This window comes from Dermacentor silvarum, chromosome 5 (genome assembly GCF_013339745.2).
Source record: "Dermacentor silvarum isolate Dsil-2018 chromosome 5, BIME_Dsil_1.4, whole genome shotgun sequence".
Lineage (NCBI taxonomy): Eukaryota > Metazoa > Arthropoda > Arachnida > Ixodida > Ixodidae > Dermacentor > Dermacentor silvarum.
This window is the reverse complement of record NC_051158.1, coordinates 4,867,721-4,880,725: the sequence shown is the minus strand read 5'-3', so window position 1 is coordinate 4,880,725 and position 13,005 is coordinate 4,867,721. Positions and strand designations below refer to the sequence as shown.

Here is a 13,005-nt window from a genome sequence, read left to right as displayed (position 1 = left end):
AAGCAAGGATGACGTGCAGCATGGTGTTGCTACATACGCTGACACAGCTCCACAAAAGGTGCAAAATCCTAAAGCTTGCGACGACCATGTGTGCGCGCTGCGTGTACTGCATATGGCTCGTGTGAGAAGTTGGATATTCAGTTTGTTCATCTGTGACGGCTGGCAGAAAAGGTTGCGGTGTGCACGGAAGCCGACTGGATGTGTAGGAACTTATCAGAAAACGTATTATAGTTCTTTAAGTGACGCATACTCGTAGCACAGCATAATGTGAACGTGCTACGCATATCCTCGTACACCTTCTCTATGTCATTGCGATAGCAATTATATGGACACTCCAAGCTCATTTCCGTATAAAGTCCAATGGCAATAAAATTGTCGCTGTACGCTGTGTTTGCGAGTGAAAGCAGGGGTGGCGCCAGGATTTTTTTTATTGGGAGGGCACCCACGACAAGCGAGTTCCTTCAGGGGGGCAGGCAGGTGGGGAACTTATGCGTTGTGTTTTGACTGTGTGTAACTCTCTTCCACTTTCCTCTTATTTTATAAATGTTCAAATCAATCAATCAGTTGCTCAAGACTCCAATAAACATAAACAGTGTTAAGTGCAATGTAATAGAAATCCAGGCTGCGCATCTTCAAAAGATGTCAATCATTGCTCAGCCCAACGCTTCTGTGCATTATAATTTCTCCCACTATTTCTGAACATGTTTCTTATTTTCTTATTTTTTTAGGATAGGACTATCTCAACTTTGTCGTTATTCGGCGTGCTTTCTTTGCGTCATTTAAGAATGAAAGCGCGTGAAAGAATAAAGTGAACATTTATTTATGTATGTTCAACACACTCGTCCGAGAGCACAACAGGGTTGCGATGCGGATACAAATTGCTCGATGTCTAAAATCTTTTAACAACAGCTTGAATGGGCTGAAGGCGTTCTAAATACATTAGTGTGAATAAGCTATTCCAGCAACACAGTAAGATATAAATTAAAAATTAGCACAATTAGCACAGCAGTGTTCTTGCTAAGAAAATGAAAATTTATATAGTACATCGTACAGCACATTGATAAAAAAAAACGTATGAAGTAATGAAAAAAAAAACAGGTACCCAGCAGCAACAAAATAACATCAGTTAACTAGATCACAATATAGTTTCAAATAAGTAATTTCACAGTAGGAGAGAGAACACCACTAAGCAATGTGCATATCAATTCCAACTTTGGTAAAGACACGCTACATTACGAAAAAAAGAAATTAAACACCCTTGTGGTGCCGACTAGTGATTTTAAACACTGGAAATAAGAAAATAATAACAAGGAGATATGTGAGAAAATAATAACAAAAGCAAATAGAAAAAAGGAGAGAACTGCAAAAATAGAGGACGAAGTAGGCATGTCAGTCAGTGTCAATTTTGGCCATACAGTACAGCAGGTTTTACAAACGCAAATGTTAGCACTATTCAATACACTAGCTAGAGCACAGACGTCGCCTCGGACAGCATCTTATGGAGTGTCTTTCAAAGTGATGACAGGGACAGATGAAGTGCTCGAAGGTTTCGGCACAACCACAGATGTCAGCGCCTGCGCTGTGACAGCACAAGACAAAACATAGCCGGGATTTATTCGATCGTGAAGCGGGTGTTCTGATATCGGTATGGGTTCGGGTCTTACGCCCTTGCCCGCACAATTTTCCCGCAAGAGCGCCGCAGAGATACGATGAGGTATCATTATACCGGCATACTTGTGCAGACGTATATGTCGATTGCTGTGCACAGCATCAAACATGTCGAGAACATGCTGAATGGTATATATCTTATTGGCAAGAGATCGTTTGACCGCAAGCCAAGCTAGGTCGCTCAGACGGTTATTCGTCATCTTACTGCGAAGTCTTCAACCTTTGAAGGCACCAAAACGTGCGCTCGCAAGATGATGACGATTCTGGTATCGTCACAGCAAAAACACCTAGCTTTTGCAGTTCGTGGAACGCAAGTTTATGCCCTTCAGGGATGTTACTGGGATCTCCGCATGGTCAAAGTTCAACTCTGCCCAGTAGCCGAGCGAAGTTCGCATGAAAATGTATTGAAACCATCTCCATATGTGAACATGTATGGTTTCGAGCCGACACTGTTTGCTGTGCTAGTGTTCTGCCGCTTATGCGCCGCATAAAGACGACATGTGTATCCCGCGTGCTATCCGTGCGCTGCCTTCGGTTACACAACGCTCACAATTATGCGACCTCAGCAGGGCGAAGCTTATTCTCTGCTGAAGAGGCCTGTGAGCGGAAGGCGCCTGAAAAAGAGCGTATTGCATCCGAGGCACGAACTTGCCGGTTCACGCGAGCAGACCGAACAACGAAGAAGGGTAGCCCATATTTAAATCTATTTAGAACAGTTGGAACCATTTTTATCTTATTGCAGCAGTTCACGCTATATTTCAAGCACCTATTCTATCACAAGCGAGAGGGTAATTGCTTGTGATCATAAATTTTCTATAATAAATTGTTATGCTTAAACAAGGCTGTCCTTAGTAAGCAGCACTGCTCTCATGCATCTGCCTCCAGGTTGTAAAACATCAACAGTGACATTTTGTCTCATACCGCCTAATTTGGGGCAGCCTTTCGGCGATCTCGGGGGGGGGGGGGGGGGAGGCAGCCCGTGCCCCCCTTTGGCGCCGCCCCTGAGTGAAAGCGTACGAGGGCCAGGCAATCGCGGCTCAATGTAGCCAACGCGAGGGAGAAAGGCAGGCCGGAAGCGGGCGGTCTTCTTTCGCGCACGAGGCACGGGGTTGAGGCGACGGAGAGGGAGGGGGGTTGCTTTCTGCTCCGTCGGCTGATGCTCACAGCGCGGCCGCACGTACGCCGTATCTTCAAAGCAATCTGCGATGGGGACAACGTGCATGCGCCGAGTGCCGGTAGCTTCGTATGCGCTGTGCTTTCGACGTTTAGTTCGCGTTGAAGCGAGACAAGAGACAGCGCGAAGGTCAATTTGCCCGCTGTTGCTGGCGCGCTTTCTCACTCCGGCATTTTCAAAGCGAGTTTCCGCGATCATCGAGCGAGGTGAGTTCATGTTTACCTGTGCGCGCGTTACACCGTGCTTGTCTATTTAGTTAGTAGGCGAATGTTTACAACTTTCCCCATTCAACTTGCTTGGTATAGCTTTCTACTAATTTGCGATCACAATCGATGCTTCGCTTTTCGGGTGAAACTGCGATATTTTTTTTTTTTTTTACCTGCTAGAGCTCGGCGAGCTTTTGGGCCATTTGTATATGAAGCCAATGAAGAAGACAAAAAAAAAAAAAAAAGAAGAAAAGGAGAAAAAAAAAAACAAAAACCTTGTGCTGTTTTTGCGTGTCACATGGCGCACGAAGTTTCGATCGCGATCGAGCTCGACCGGGATCGAATTCTTTTGTCGTGATTGGCTCATTTGCGCAAGCTGCGGGAGGGAGCCAATCGCGATCGAGAATTTCGATCTAGATCGAGCTCGATCGCGATCGAAAGAGGCTATGCGGCGTGACATCGGTATTTCATGAGCACGCGTTTTCGCAACGTTGAATCATCGAGCAATCGGAGAGCTGCATGTAACATATGAAACTAGAGGGCAGAAGTTCAAACCATTGTTTAAGCTACGATGGCCATAAACTCTAGTTAAAACCACTATTTGAACCATAGAGTAGCTGACTATGGTTTTAACGTGGTTTGCTGCCTAGTTTAAACCGTTTAAACTGCCGCCATTTGTTCTCTGCTGGATTTGACTCCGTCTTCTATTACGCGGCTAACCAAAAGCGCTAGCAGTCAACGGTAGCCGCAGCCGACAGAGGGCTCGGTGCAACGAGCTTCTAAGCGGGCGTTTCAAGCAACGTCTGAAACATTCGTTTTCGCACAATCGCCGTAGCAATGGCTGAAGACGACTCCAGCGTCTCAGGTGCTTCATTTCCAGCCATGGATAACGCCATTTCTCTTTACATGTCGAAAGGACTGCGAAATAGTCCTTTTCTCACGATGAGGTTCGCGGTAAGTGAACGAACGCTTCCAGTCGTAGAATGTTGGTTCTGACTGGCGTTGCAGAAGTCCCGGGGCACCTTTATCGTCGCGCACGCTATCCCAAACGCCACATGTCTGAAAAGCCTGACTGACGTCGCTCTATTATGTAAGTCGAGCTACCACTGTAAATGACTGTAAGCAATAGTCTCCTCTGCCAGGCCGCCCGCATGTATTAAGTGTAAACAATGTGGCTCTATTGTGTTTAGTATATACATTGGAAGTTGGAAACAGCTATCGCAAGACAGGGATAATTAGAGATCCCAGGGAGAGGCCTTCGTCCTATAATAACCGTTTCCCGGTATTATAGACCCTGGAGTCTGGCAAAATACTTATGCAACACCAGTCAGAGCCTTGCCGATTGTTGATGTTGTGACCTCAAAACATGAAACACAGAATCGGCACTCGTCCCGAATTCGAAATCAACTTTCTTTTCAACAGGTCGTCGGTGTGGACAGACAAATGCGAGAGACACTGTGCGATCAACTCGTCAAGTTGTCAGAATGGCCCGAATTTCGCCCGTGCACATCGCAAGTATCGTTCGTGTTGTTCCGCTTCACGGCGCTAGGGTGAACGGCGCGCTGATCAGGACAGACGTAAAAAGACGGTGACAACCTAATAAAGCAATGTGGAACTAAAAATAAAGGAGCTGTGTGGCGCAAGGGCCTTCTGTGGCCCTTGCGCCATTAAACCACACTAATCATCATCATCAAGAGCTGTGGATGATTGTGAAAGTCAAATAACAGCTTCCCATTAGATCTGATGGGATGTGCATTGGGTGCATGTTAAAGACCCCCAGGTGGTCGCAATTTATCCGGAGCCCCGCACTCAAGCATGCCTCATAATCAGGTAGTGGTTTTGGCATATAAAAAGCCCACAATTTTTTTTTTTTTTTTTTTTTTTTTTTTTTTTTTTTTTTTTTTTACGTAGTGTCGTAGCTGAGCCACTTAGAAGTGCAGCTCTGGCATCTATTTGTGCAGAAATATTGTGTTCCTTGATCAATAATCTGCTCCCAGCAGTTGCTGGAATTTAGGTGTAGTTCTCTTAAATGGCAGCGAATCTTGCACATTGTTGATTCAGCTGTTTTATGATGAGTTTAACTGCGTGTAACTGTGTTGCATATCAAGTGTGGAGGTCGCCAGCGAAGGCGACCTCAGCCACATTTATTTGGAATGATCAGCTGATCACGGCATACCACTTGTTCTTGGCCGTCGACTAGGTCGTGTTCTACCTCCTTCTGCTAGGTTGCCACCAATAGCAGTGCCACTACAAGGGCAATATACATAACACGAGTATTACAACAGGCAATACCCAAGCTTGAATCCTCTTCAAAGGCAGTGTTATGTGCAGATTGGTGGAATTAGAAGAATTCCGCAGAAGTGAGGGAACTTGTAAAAACAGGCTTCGAGTGACCTTGCAGTGGAAGCTGAATGGATTGAGATCCAGGATATGCATTCTACAACTGTGTAGCAAATGCCAGATGTACAGTCAACGAATCGCAGGCTGCACAGTTTTTAATTGTTTTCCCATGTGGTCTTTCGATTTGCAGCAACTCCTTCGAGTCGGTGGAAGCGCTTGGAGAAGTTCCAAGCATCCAGAACAATCTGCTTTGCGTAGTCATCCTAGACATCACTTCTCTAATGAGGTTTGTGTCCGCATTCAAGTCTTCTTACTTGACACTCTCACACATATGATTGGCAGTAGTTCAAGTCCTCGCCATTTGTTATGCCAATTATTTATTTTGTTTATCTTCAAAGCTGCAAGGCTAATCGGGCATTGTAGTAGGGGCAAGTATGTAGCTAGCAACAATCAGTTATGAATAGCAAAAAAAAAAAAAAAAAACTGTTACCTACATTCCTATGGCAATTTATGCTCTTCACTTGTGATGTGCATGTAATTTCGATTAGCTATTCGTTTATTATGTACATCCTGAGATTGAGCACCTACATATTTTTTTTGTGCGCTACCTCTCTGTCAGTAAACAGGGTGCCCGCGTCTCTATTCTTTTTCTGTCGAATCTCCTGCATCACGTAAAGTGGTACTTGTTGCAAATAAAGTTCGAACTCTGACATCTGAGTTCGCTATGTTGATGTTCAACTGGAACTATGTGCATTCCTTGCATATTGTTACATGTAGCTGCACAAGTGTGAACAGTTGGCTAGAGAGCCTACGGAACCAGCAGTGTACCAGCAGAGTGTGCGTCATTGTCCACAATGGTGCGTACACGATTTACTATTCTCATAAGCAGTATTACCTTTATTTTTTTTCCCCAAATATTCTCCTAAGGCAACGTATAAAATCACCTAAAATGTGCTTAACATTTTTCTTTAAATCTGCTAAAAGTGTACTGTGAAAGTTTTCAATGACACACTATATAAGATCAGTTAAGGCAGACGAGAAATTTTTTGTGGTGCACATATAAACTAATTAGTGATTTGATGCTGCAATCGTTATAAACATTTGGGCTGATTAGTACATGATGAACATGAAAGCAACCAATATGGAGAAAATGCATAAAATGGAGGATGAGCACTAGTAATTTCTGTCTGTGTTTACCTTCTGTTATGTGTATCCATCTCTGTTCTGTTTCTGTATTATCACTTTCTGTCCTGTTTATCGGTTCCTTTTCTGTTAATGCTCTTTTCCCATGTCTGTGTTTATTTGTTTCTGTTCCCCACCTATCTATTATTGTGTGTGTTATAACTGTTTCGGTGTATATCTATTTCTACATTTATCCGTTTCTTCACTGGTTGTTTTCGTCTTTGTGTTTTACAGTGCATTTGTAAATGTTGGCAGTATAATGGTTATTGAATACCTTTCAAGTGAGAATCTATGTAATTAGTAAATAAAGATGTGCCAGACGAGTACTACAAGGAGATTTTGGCATTCGACATCTAGAGTGTCAACAACAGGCACCAAAAACCAGAGGTGTAATTTCTTATTCAAAAGATTCGGTTTCAAACATTATAAATGTACATTACAATCCACTAAATGTTTCTGCGACTCCATCAGAAAGACACTGAGATTAACTGCATTTGAAGTCTGCTAAAACACAATTAGCTGTCTGTAAAAAGCATGTTTTTGGCAAGCATAGGACCTGATAGATCCGGCACAAAATCCACTGGTATGGCAACACTGCGAGTGTTGAAAAAAATTACCCGGTCTAAAGCTTTTCCCGGTTCTTTACAGCCCACAAGGTTGCCGAGTATGCCTACCCTGCAGATTACATTCAAAATCTGCGAACACAAAAGCCATCCATTTTGCTCCTGTTTCATGGACTTGACCAGGTGCAGCAACACGTAGAGTAACATTGTCAACTTGCCTTGTGATCACATCTGTGCAAAGAGCCAAGTGATGTGTTAAAAAAAATCAGAAATGTAACATACCTCTGGAGCACAACTTCGCTGCCACTGTTTAAAGGGACGTTATGGAAATACACTAGACGTGTTTATATCTGATAGAGTATTCTTTCAAAACTCTAATTTCATTAATTTCACGCTAGGAGGTTGATTACTACGAGAGAAAATGAAGGTGAAAAGTTTTTAAATTTCGAGCCCAAATGTCTGTGCCGACATGACAGTGGCATGTCGCAGATTCCGAAGCATTCTTGCGTATTTTGGCTGTTGTGGCTAAGTCAAAAGTTCTTGACACTTGCCAAGTTCAGTTTTTCGCTGCTTTAGAATACAGTGTAGTCCGTCTTTAACAGTAAAAAGTTAACCAGGCTCACGCAGGCACCGTAAAAGCCATAACGCCTTTTGTTTTTTGCATCGTTTCTTGCTCACCGAGCCTCTTCTTATAATAAAAGTACCTCTTTTTTTTGTTATTACAGGTGGCTGTTTTATTTCTTAACACAGCTCGCATTATTTTTCTCATTAACGTCTCGTTAAGGGCCAACTGCAGTGAAATTTCACTTTGACTACATTGGAATTATAAATTAGTAGTATGTACTGGGGCTCAAAGCAATGGGATCAAATCTGCTGGGCTGGTAGTTTAATTTTCTTTTTAACAGCCCTTGAAAATCCCCTTAGTAGATAAAGCAGGCACCTGGAGGTAAGCATATGTGAAGCAGATCCTATATAACATAGGCCACCAAAATCTTCGGCACACTTCTGGAATCACATGATCTCAGAGGCCATGCTTGGATGCCACATTAGTTCCCAATGTTCCGTGTTCTGTGTCATATCTGGTGAGTGTTAATGGCAGCAGGCTTTTCAGAATTATTTCCTTTTGTATTATTTTTCCCTTAACATTCCATATCAAAAATGACTAATTTTGCTAGCTTTCCACGAAGCAGCCATTCATAAAAAAAGTAAGTTCTTCCAGGGAAGCTACTCTCTCTCTCTCTCTCTCTCTCTATATATATATATATATATATATATATATATATATATACGGTGAAGTAGACGCACGTATGAAGCGGTTTATTGACGTTTCGGCCGGGGTCCGGCTTTCATCAGGTGATGAAGTCACCTGATGGCTTCATTGGCCTTCATTCTGATGAAGGCCGGACCCCGGCCGAAACGTCAATAAACCGCTTCATACGCGCGTCTACTTCATTGTGAATATTTACCCGGACCCAGAATCGCTTTTTTCTGGTGTATATATATATATATATGCATTCTGAAACTATGCTTTTTATGCAGTCCAAAATTTAATTGCAGTTGGCCTCTAACAGCACCAGCTTCTCCTTTTGCATAAGCTTTTTAAACATACTTTAACAACCCATTCCTATGACTTGTCTTCATAATTATGTTTGTTGTTTTAACCTAAACTCTGTGATATCCAAACCCACTTCCACATCAAGTAAAATTAGAACAATTTAATCACCTTTATTTCTCACCATGGAGAGTATAATAGTAGGAAAAAAAAAGTTACAGTATTGGAGTTGTAACTTAATTAGCATTGTAATTCATTAATTGATTTGCTTAAATATCCACAAGTAAAAACTCGCTCCAGCATATAAAAAATACTGCTGTAGCCTATGCATTAAGTTTTCTGTTTGTAAACGAGAATTTTGAATTATGCACAGCGTAGTCTGTATACAATACCTTGGACATTACAGGTTTAACAATAGCCAGGCAAGGAGGCAGCTACCACTGGTCGTTGTGGCATTCAGATTCTGCTTTGGCAATTCTATGTTTTGTCCAGTTGGCATTAAACAGTCTGTGTGTATGTCATAGTGTACCTGCCTAGTTCAGTAAGTTTGCACCCTCTGGGGCTGATCTCGTACCCCGAAAAATAATCGTGTGATCTATTTAGCGTGCTTTTTCGCTCTTTAACGCCGCATGCCCAATTCTTTCAAGGCATTGAACGGCATGTGGGTTATCAATGTGGCACAGCGTTTTTGACAGGAGAGTAGCGAGCGCAGAGTGTTCAAGAAAGGGAACGCAGGGTTGACAGATGACAATTGTTGTCGGGGAACAGGATAAGCCCCAGAGGGTGTTATAATTTTTTGTAATATGTTCGCATTATTTATAAAATGCATGCGCATGTTCACTTTTGTCAAACACACTTTTGTTGGCCATTATCTTCGCCTTTGCGATAACAGCAAAATTGGACAAGAAATGCTCTTGCACCAGAATCGTTAAGTCACTGCTGTTAGCACACTGCGACTGTTGTGAGTGCTGAAAAACATTCAGCCAACTTCCACTGTTATTACCCTGTTATAATGAAGTCACATCTGACACAAAGGTGGCTTCTTAAGGATTTATTCATTGCAAGCTGATATCAGGGAAGGAATAAAAAAAAATCACTTAATTGTATCTAATAGTCCATTATATATCCGTATTTATTCTATCAAGGTTTGACTATATACTTGAACCTCAATACGATGAGTTCGGATATAACAAATTATCGGATATATTGAAGTAAATATATGTTTCGCACTGATATCAGCAGGTAACAAACGTATGGTTATACAAGTATCAGATATGACGACGGTATTTTCGTGTCCGGTGCGACTTCGTTATAACGACTGCTTTTGAGGCAGCTGGAGAGGTTGTACAAGTAGGCTGATGGATGCGCCTACAGCTGAAGGGCCTCATAACAGCTACTGCTGTAGAAGAGCTGCCATTTCTGCCAATTTTGAAATATATTTTCTTTTTGACCACCTTCAAGATAATCAGTGATCAACTCATCTTCGTGTTGCGTCTGCCACTCTCTAAAAGCTTTTTTTTTTTTTTTTTTTAACCATCAAGATAATCGGGATCGACGCTTCTGTCTCTTTACTCCTCCTCTAAGAGCTTTCTTTTTCACCACTTCCAGCATCATCAGTGATCAACCCTTCTTTCTGTCGTTTCAGCCAGTCTCCATCACTTATCTTTCGCCTTATTTTTCTTTGCACCTCCAGGGAAAATGGCAGCCCCTCGTCGCCCAAGTTCTGCGATGGGGTGAAATAGCCTCTGGATTTCGTGGGAGCATGACAACGCAGTACTTGAGGAGCGTACTGCAGCCGCTCGACCCTTCGAAGTGGAAAGCAAACTGCTTGTTTGTCAAAGATTAATTCTGGAGTAGGAGGTAGCGCAATATGCGCTCACATTGCGAACGCTCGCTACAATAAAACCCTCGTTTCGTGGCACGTTCGAAAGAGCCAGAAAGACGATAGGCTAGTAGCATTTGTTGTGCTGCAAGCCTTATATGTAGTGTAGTTTCTTACTGATATTATTACTGCAGAGAATTTTTTTTTTTTAACGTTTTTAGATTTCATGAAAACTGGAAGGCTAGGTTTCTTAATTAAGCTCTAGGTTGCAGGATGGAATCCCGGCCACGGCAGCTGCATTTAGATGGGGCGAAATGCAAAAACGCCCGTGTACTGTGTATTGGGTGCACGTTAAAGAACCCCAGGAGGTCGAAATTAATCGGAGCCCCCCACTACGGCGTGCCTCATAATCAGATTGTGGTGTTGGCACGTGAGACCCCATAATTTAATTTGAATTTGCGAGTCTTTCCATTGACCCTGTAAGTGCTGGTGCCGATGCACACCCCTGGCTGTGCTTGAGTAAAGCTGCGTCACATTTTCTGCATGTCTCCCTCACATTTCGCCAAAGATAATTCATGAACATGAAACATCCGTAGACTGGTTGTGCCATGTTCACAGCAGTTGGCTAAACAGCAATTTTGTGGCAGGTTTTATTTTTATGATGTGACAAACCTTAGTTTTTTGTCTGTCACTGTTGCTCGCGTCAATTGTTTTTCGACCCAGCAGACTAACACAAAAAGCCCACGTGTTTTGTAAACAATCAAGGAGATTCTAGAAGTTCTTATGAACTCCGATTCATGGGAATTTGGTATTGATTACGCAGCATCTTCAAATGATGACAGCAACAAAGATTCCATGTTGCCAGCAGAACACTAATTATCCCAATTAATATCACTAACTAGCATAAGTAATATGTTTTAATGATTTGCTGATTCAGAAACTTTGTATTATGTTCATCAACATATTGCCAATAAATAGCATTTGAACATAAATCCTGCTGATGTGTTTCTTGGAAACTGAATTTGTAGCATTTTGGGGAAACTTCCAGCACACAGCAGTCTGAAACGTCCGCCACCTAAAGGGCATTTTCATTTATCTTTTTATTTATTTATTTATCCATTTATGTGTGTTTCAGTAAATGTTTCAGTAAACTTTATTTTTGATATGTATTTATAATGCAGGTAAAATTGATAATATGGGGCATTCTTGACATTTCAAATAAGTTTATCCACATTTGATTTGTTAAGTATCTTTGCAGTATTATGTTAAAATATTTTAATAAAACAATTCAATGTGCAACAACCGCAAAATGAGTAAGAAAAAATTGTCCCACAGTTGCGTGAATTACATTTGTGTCGCGTTTTCAGCTGTAATTCCACATTGTTGGGATCAACCTAAATATATGAAGGACTATTTCATATAAGGACATAAGTTTGTTTCGGTAAGTTTAATCGTACCTATTTTTTTAGGCGAGAAAAAAAAAAATCTTGGAAGTTCAGACCCTACTCTATTCCGCATTGTGGACTATGCAGTGTTTTCACTGCATTGCATGCCTTGACTTTGCGGGAAACTATGCACTGATGACGTTTTTTTAACCCTTTCAGGCGCTGTGTGCACAGTTGTGTATGCCAAGATAGTGCATCAACAGCAAAAGCATTCATGAAAGCAACGATAGTTCGAATGTGTCGCATACATCTTGAAACACTTCTGATTGGAAATGTGCTGCAAGTTTGAATAACAGGTGCAAAATGTTACAGTAAAACGGGTGGGAGGGTAGACTGTACGGTGTTTTTGCTCGGTGTCAGTAGTATTACTTCTTTCATTGCTTGTCGCAGTGCTTTGCACCAAGCTTGATTTGCAAGTGGCTGGATAGGTGTTTTTCCAAGCCTGCTAGACATGAAATAGTTGATGTTCTCAAATCTGGTGTTCCAGTAACGAGTTTTCACACGGAGTCCACATTCTGGAAACTTGACAAAACTCCCTAGAAAACGTAAAATTATGAGCTATTCTACGGCTGTACGCTTTTTATGATTTTGAAGATGCAAGAAATGCGGTGAAAGTTAGCTTTCAATCAACACAATTAACTGGCGCTTGAAAGGGTTAAAGGAGGATCACATTCCTAGCCGTACCAGTGGGAAAATGACGAAGTACCATTGTAGTGAAGATCCTTCTCTGGTCTCAACGACTTTACCAGAAGTATGTTCCAGTTTAGCCACAAAAAATAAATTTAAAAAATTGCAAGCAGGATTTTGTGAACCGCATTATTGAAGCATTAGAAGGATCTATAGCTGTTTTTAAATCCTTGTAAAACACGGAGGCATGCAGACAATATATTTCATATGAATGTGCCGAGTGTTGGAAAGTCGGTGAAGCTAAGGATGAGTGTAAGAAACCGTGAGAAGCACTACGAGCAACCAGCACTGAAACTTCGCATGCCAACAGCAGCAACATAACATACAGCATAGCTGGCAGAGGAAGCAGTTTTCAAGAGGAATTGT

The 13,005-nt window shown here is 41.9% G+C and overlaps 1 protein-coding gene across 1 annotated transcript; it reads left to right on the top strand.

Annotated features, from left to right (window-relative positions):
• The first annotated feature begins 3,770 nt into the window (after positions 1-3,770).
• Positions 3,771-11,493, top strand: LOC119452828 (uncharacterized). The gene is made up of 6 exons (XM_037714782.2): positions 3,771-4,002; positions 4,471-4,559; positions 5,579-5,674; positions 6,166-6,245; positions 7,219-7,316; positions 10,379-11,493. The coding sequence occupies exons 1-6, from the start codon at positions 3,886-3,888 to the stop codon at positions 10,529-10,531; spliced, it is 633 nt and encodes a 210-aa protein (XP_037570710.1). The 5' UTR covers positions 3,771-3,885; the 3' UTR covers positions 10,532-11,493.
• Positions 11,494-13,005: the final 1,512 nt, after the last annotated feature.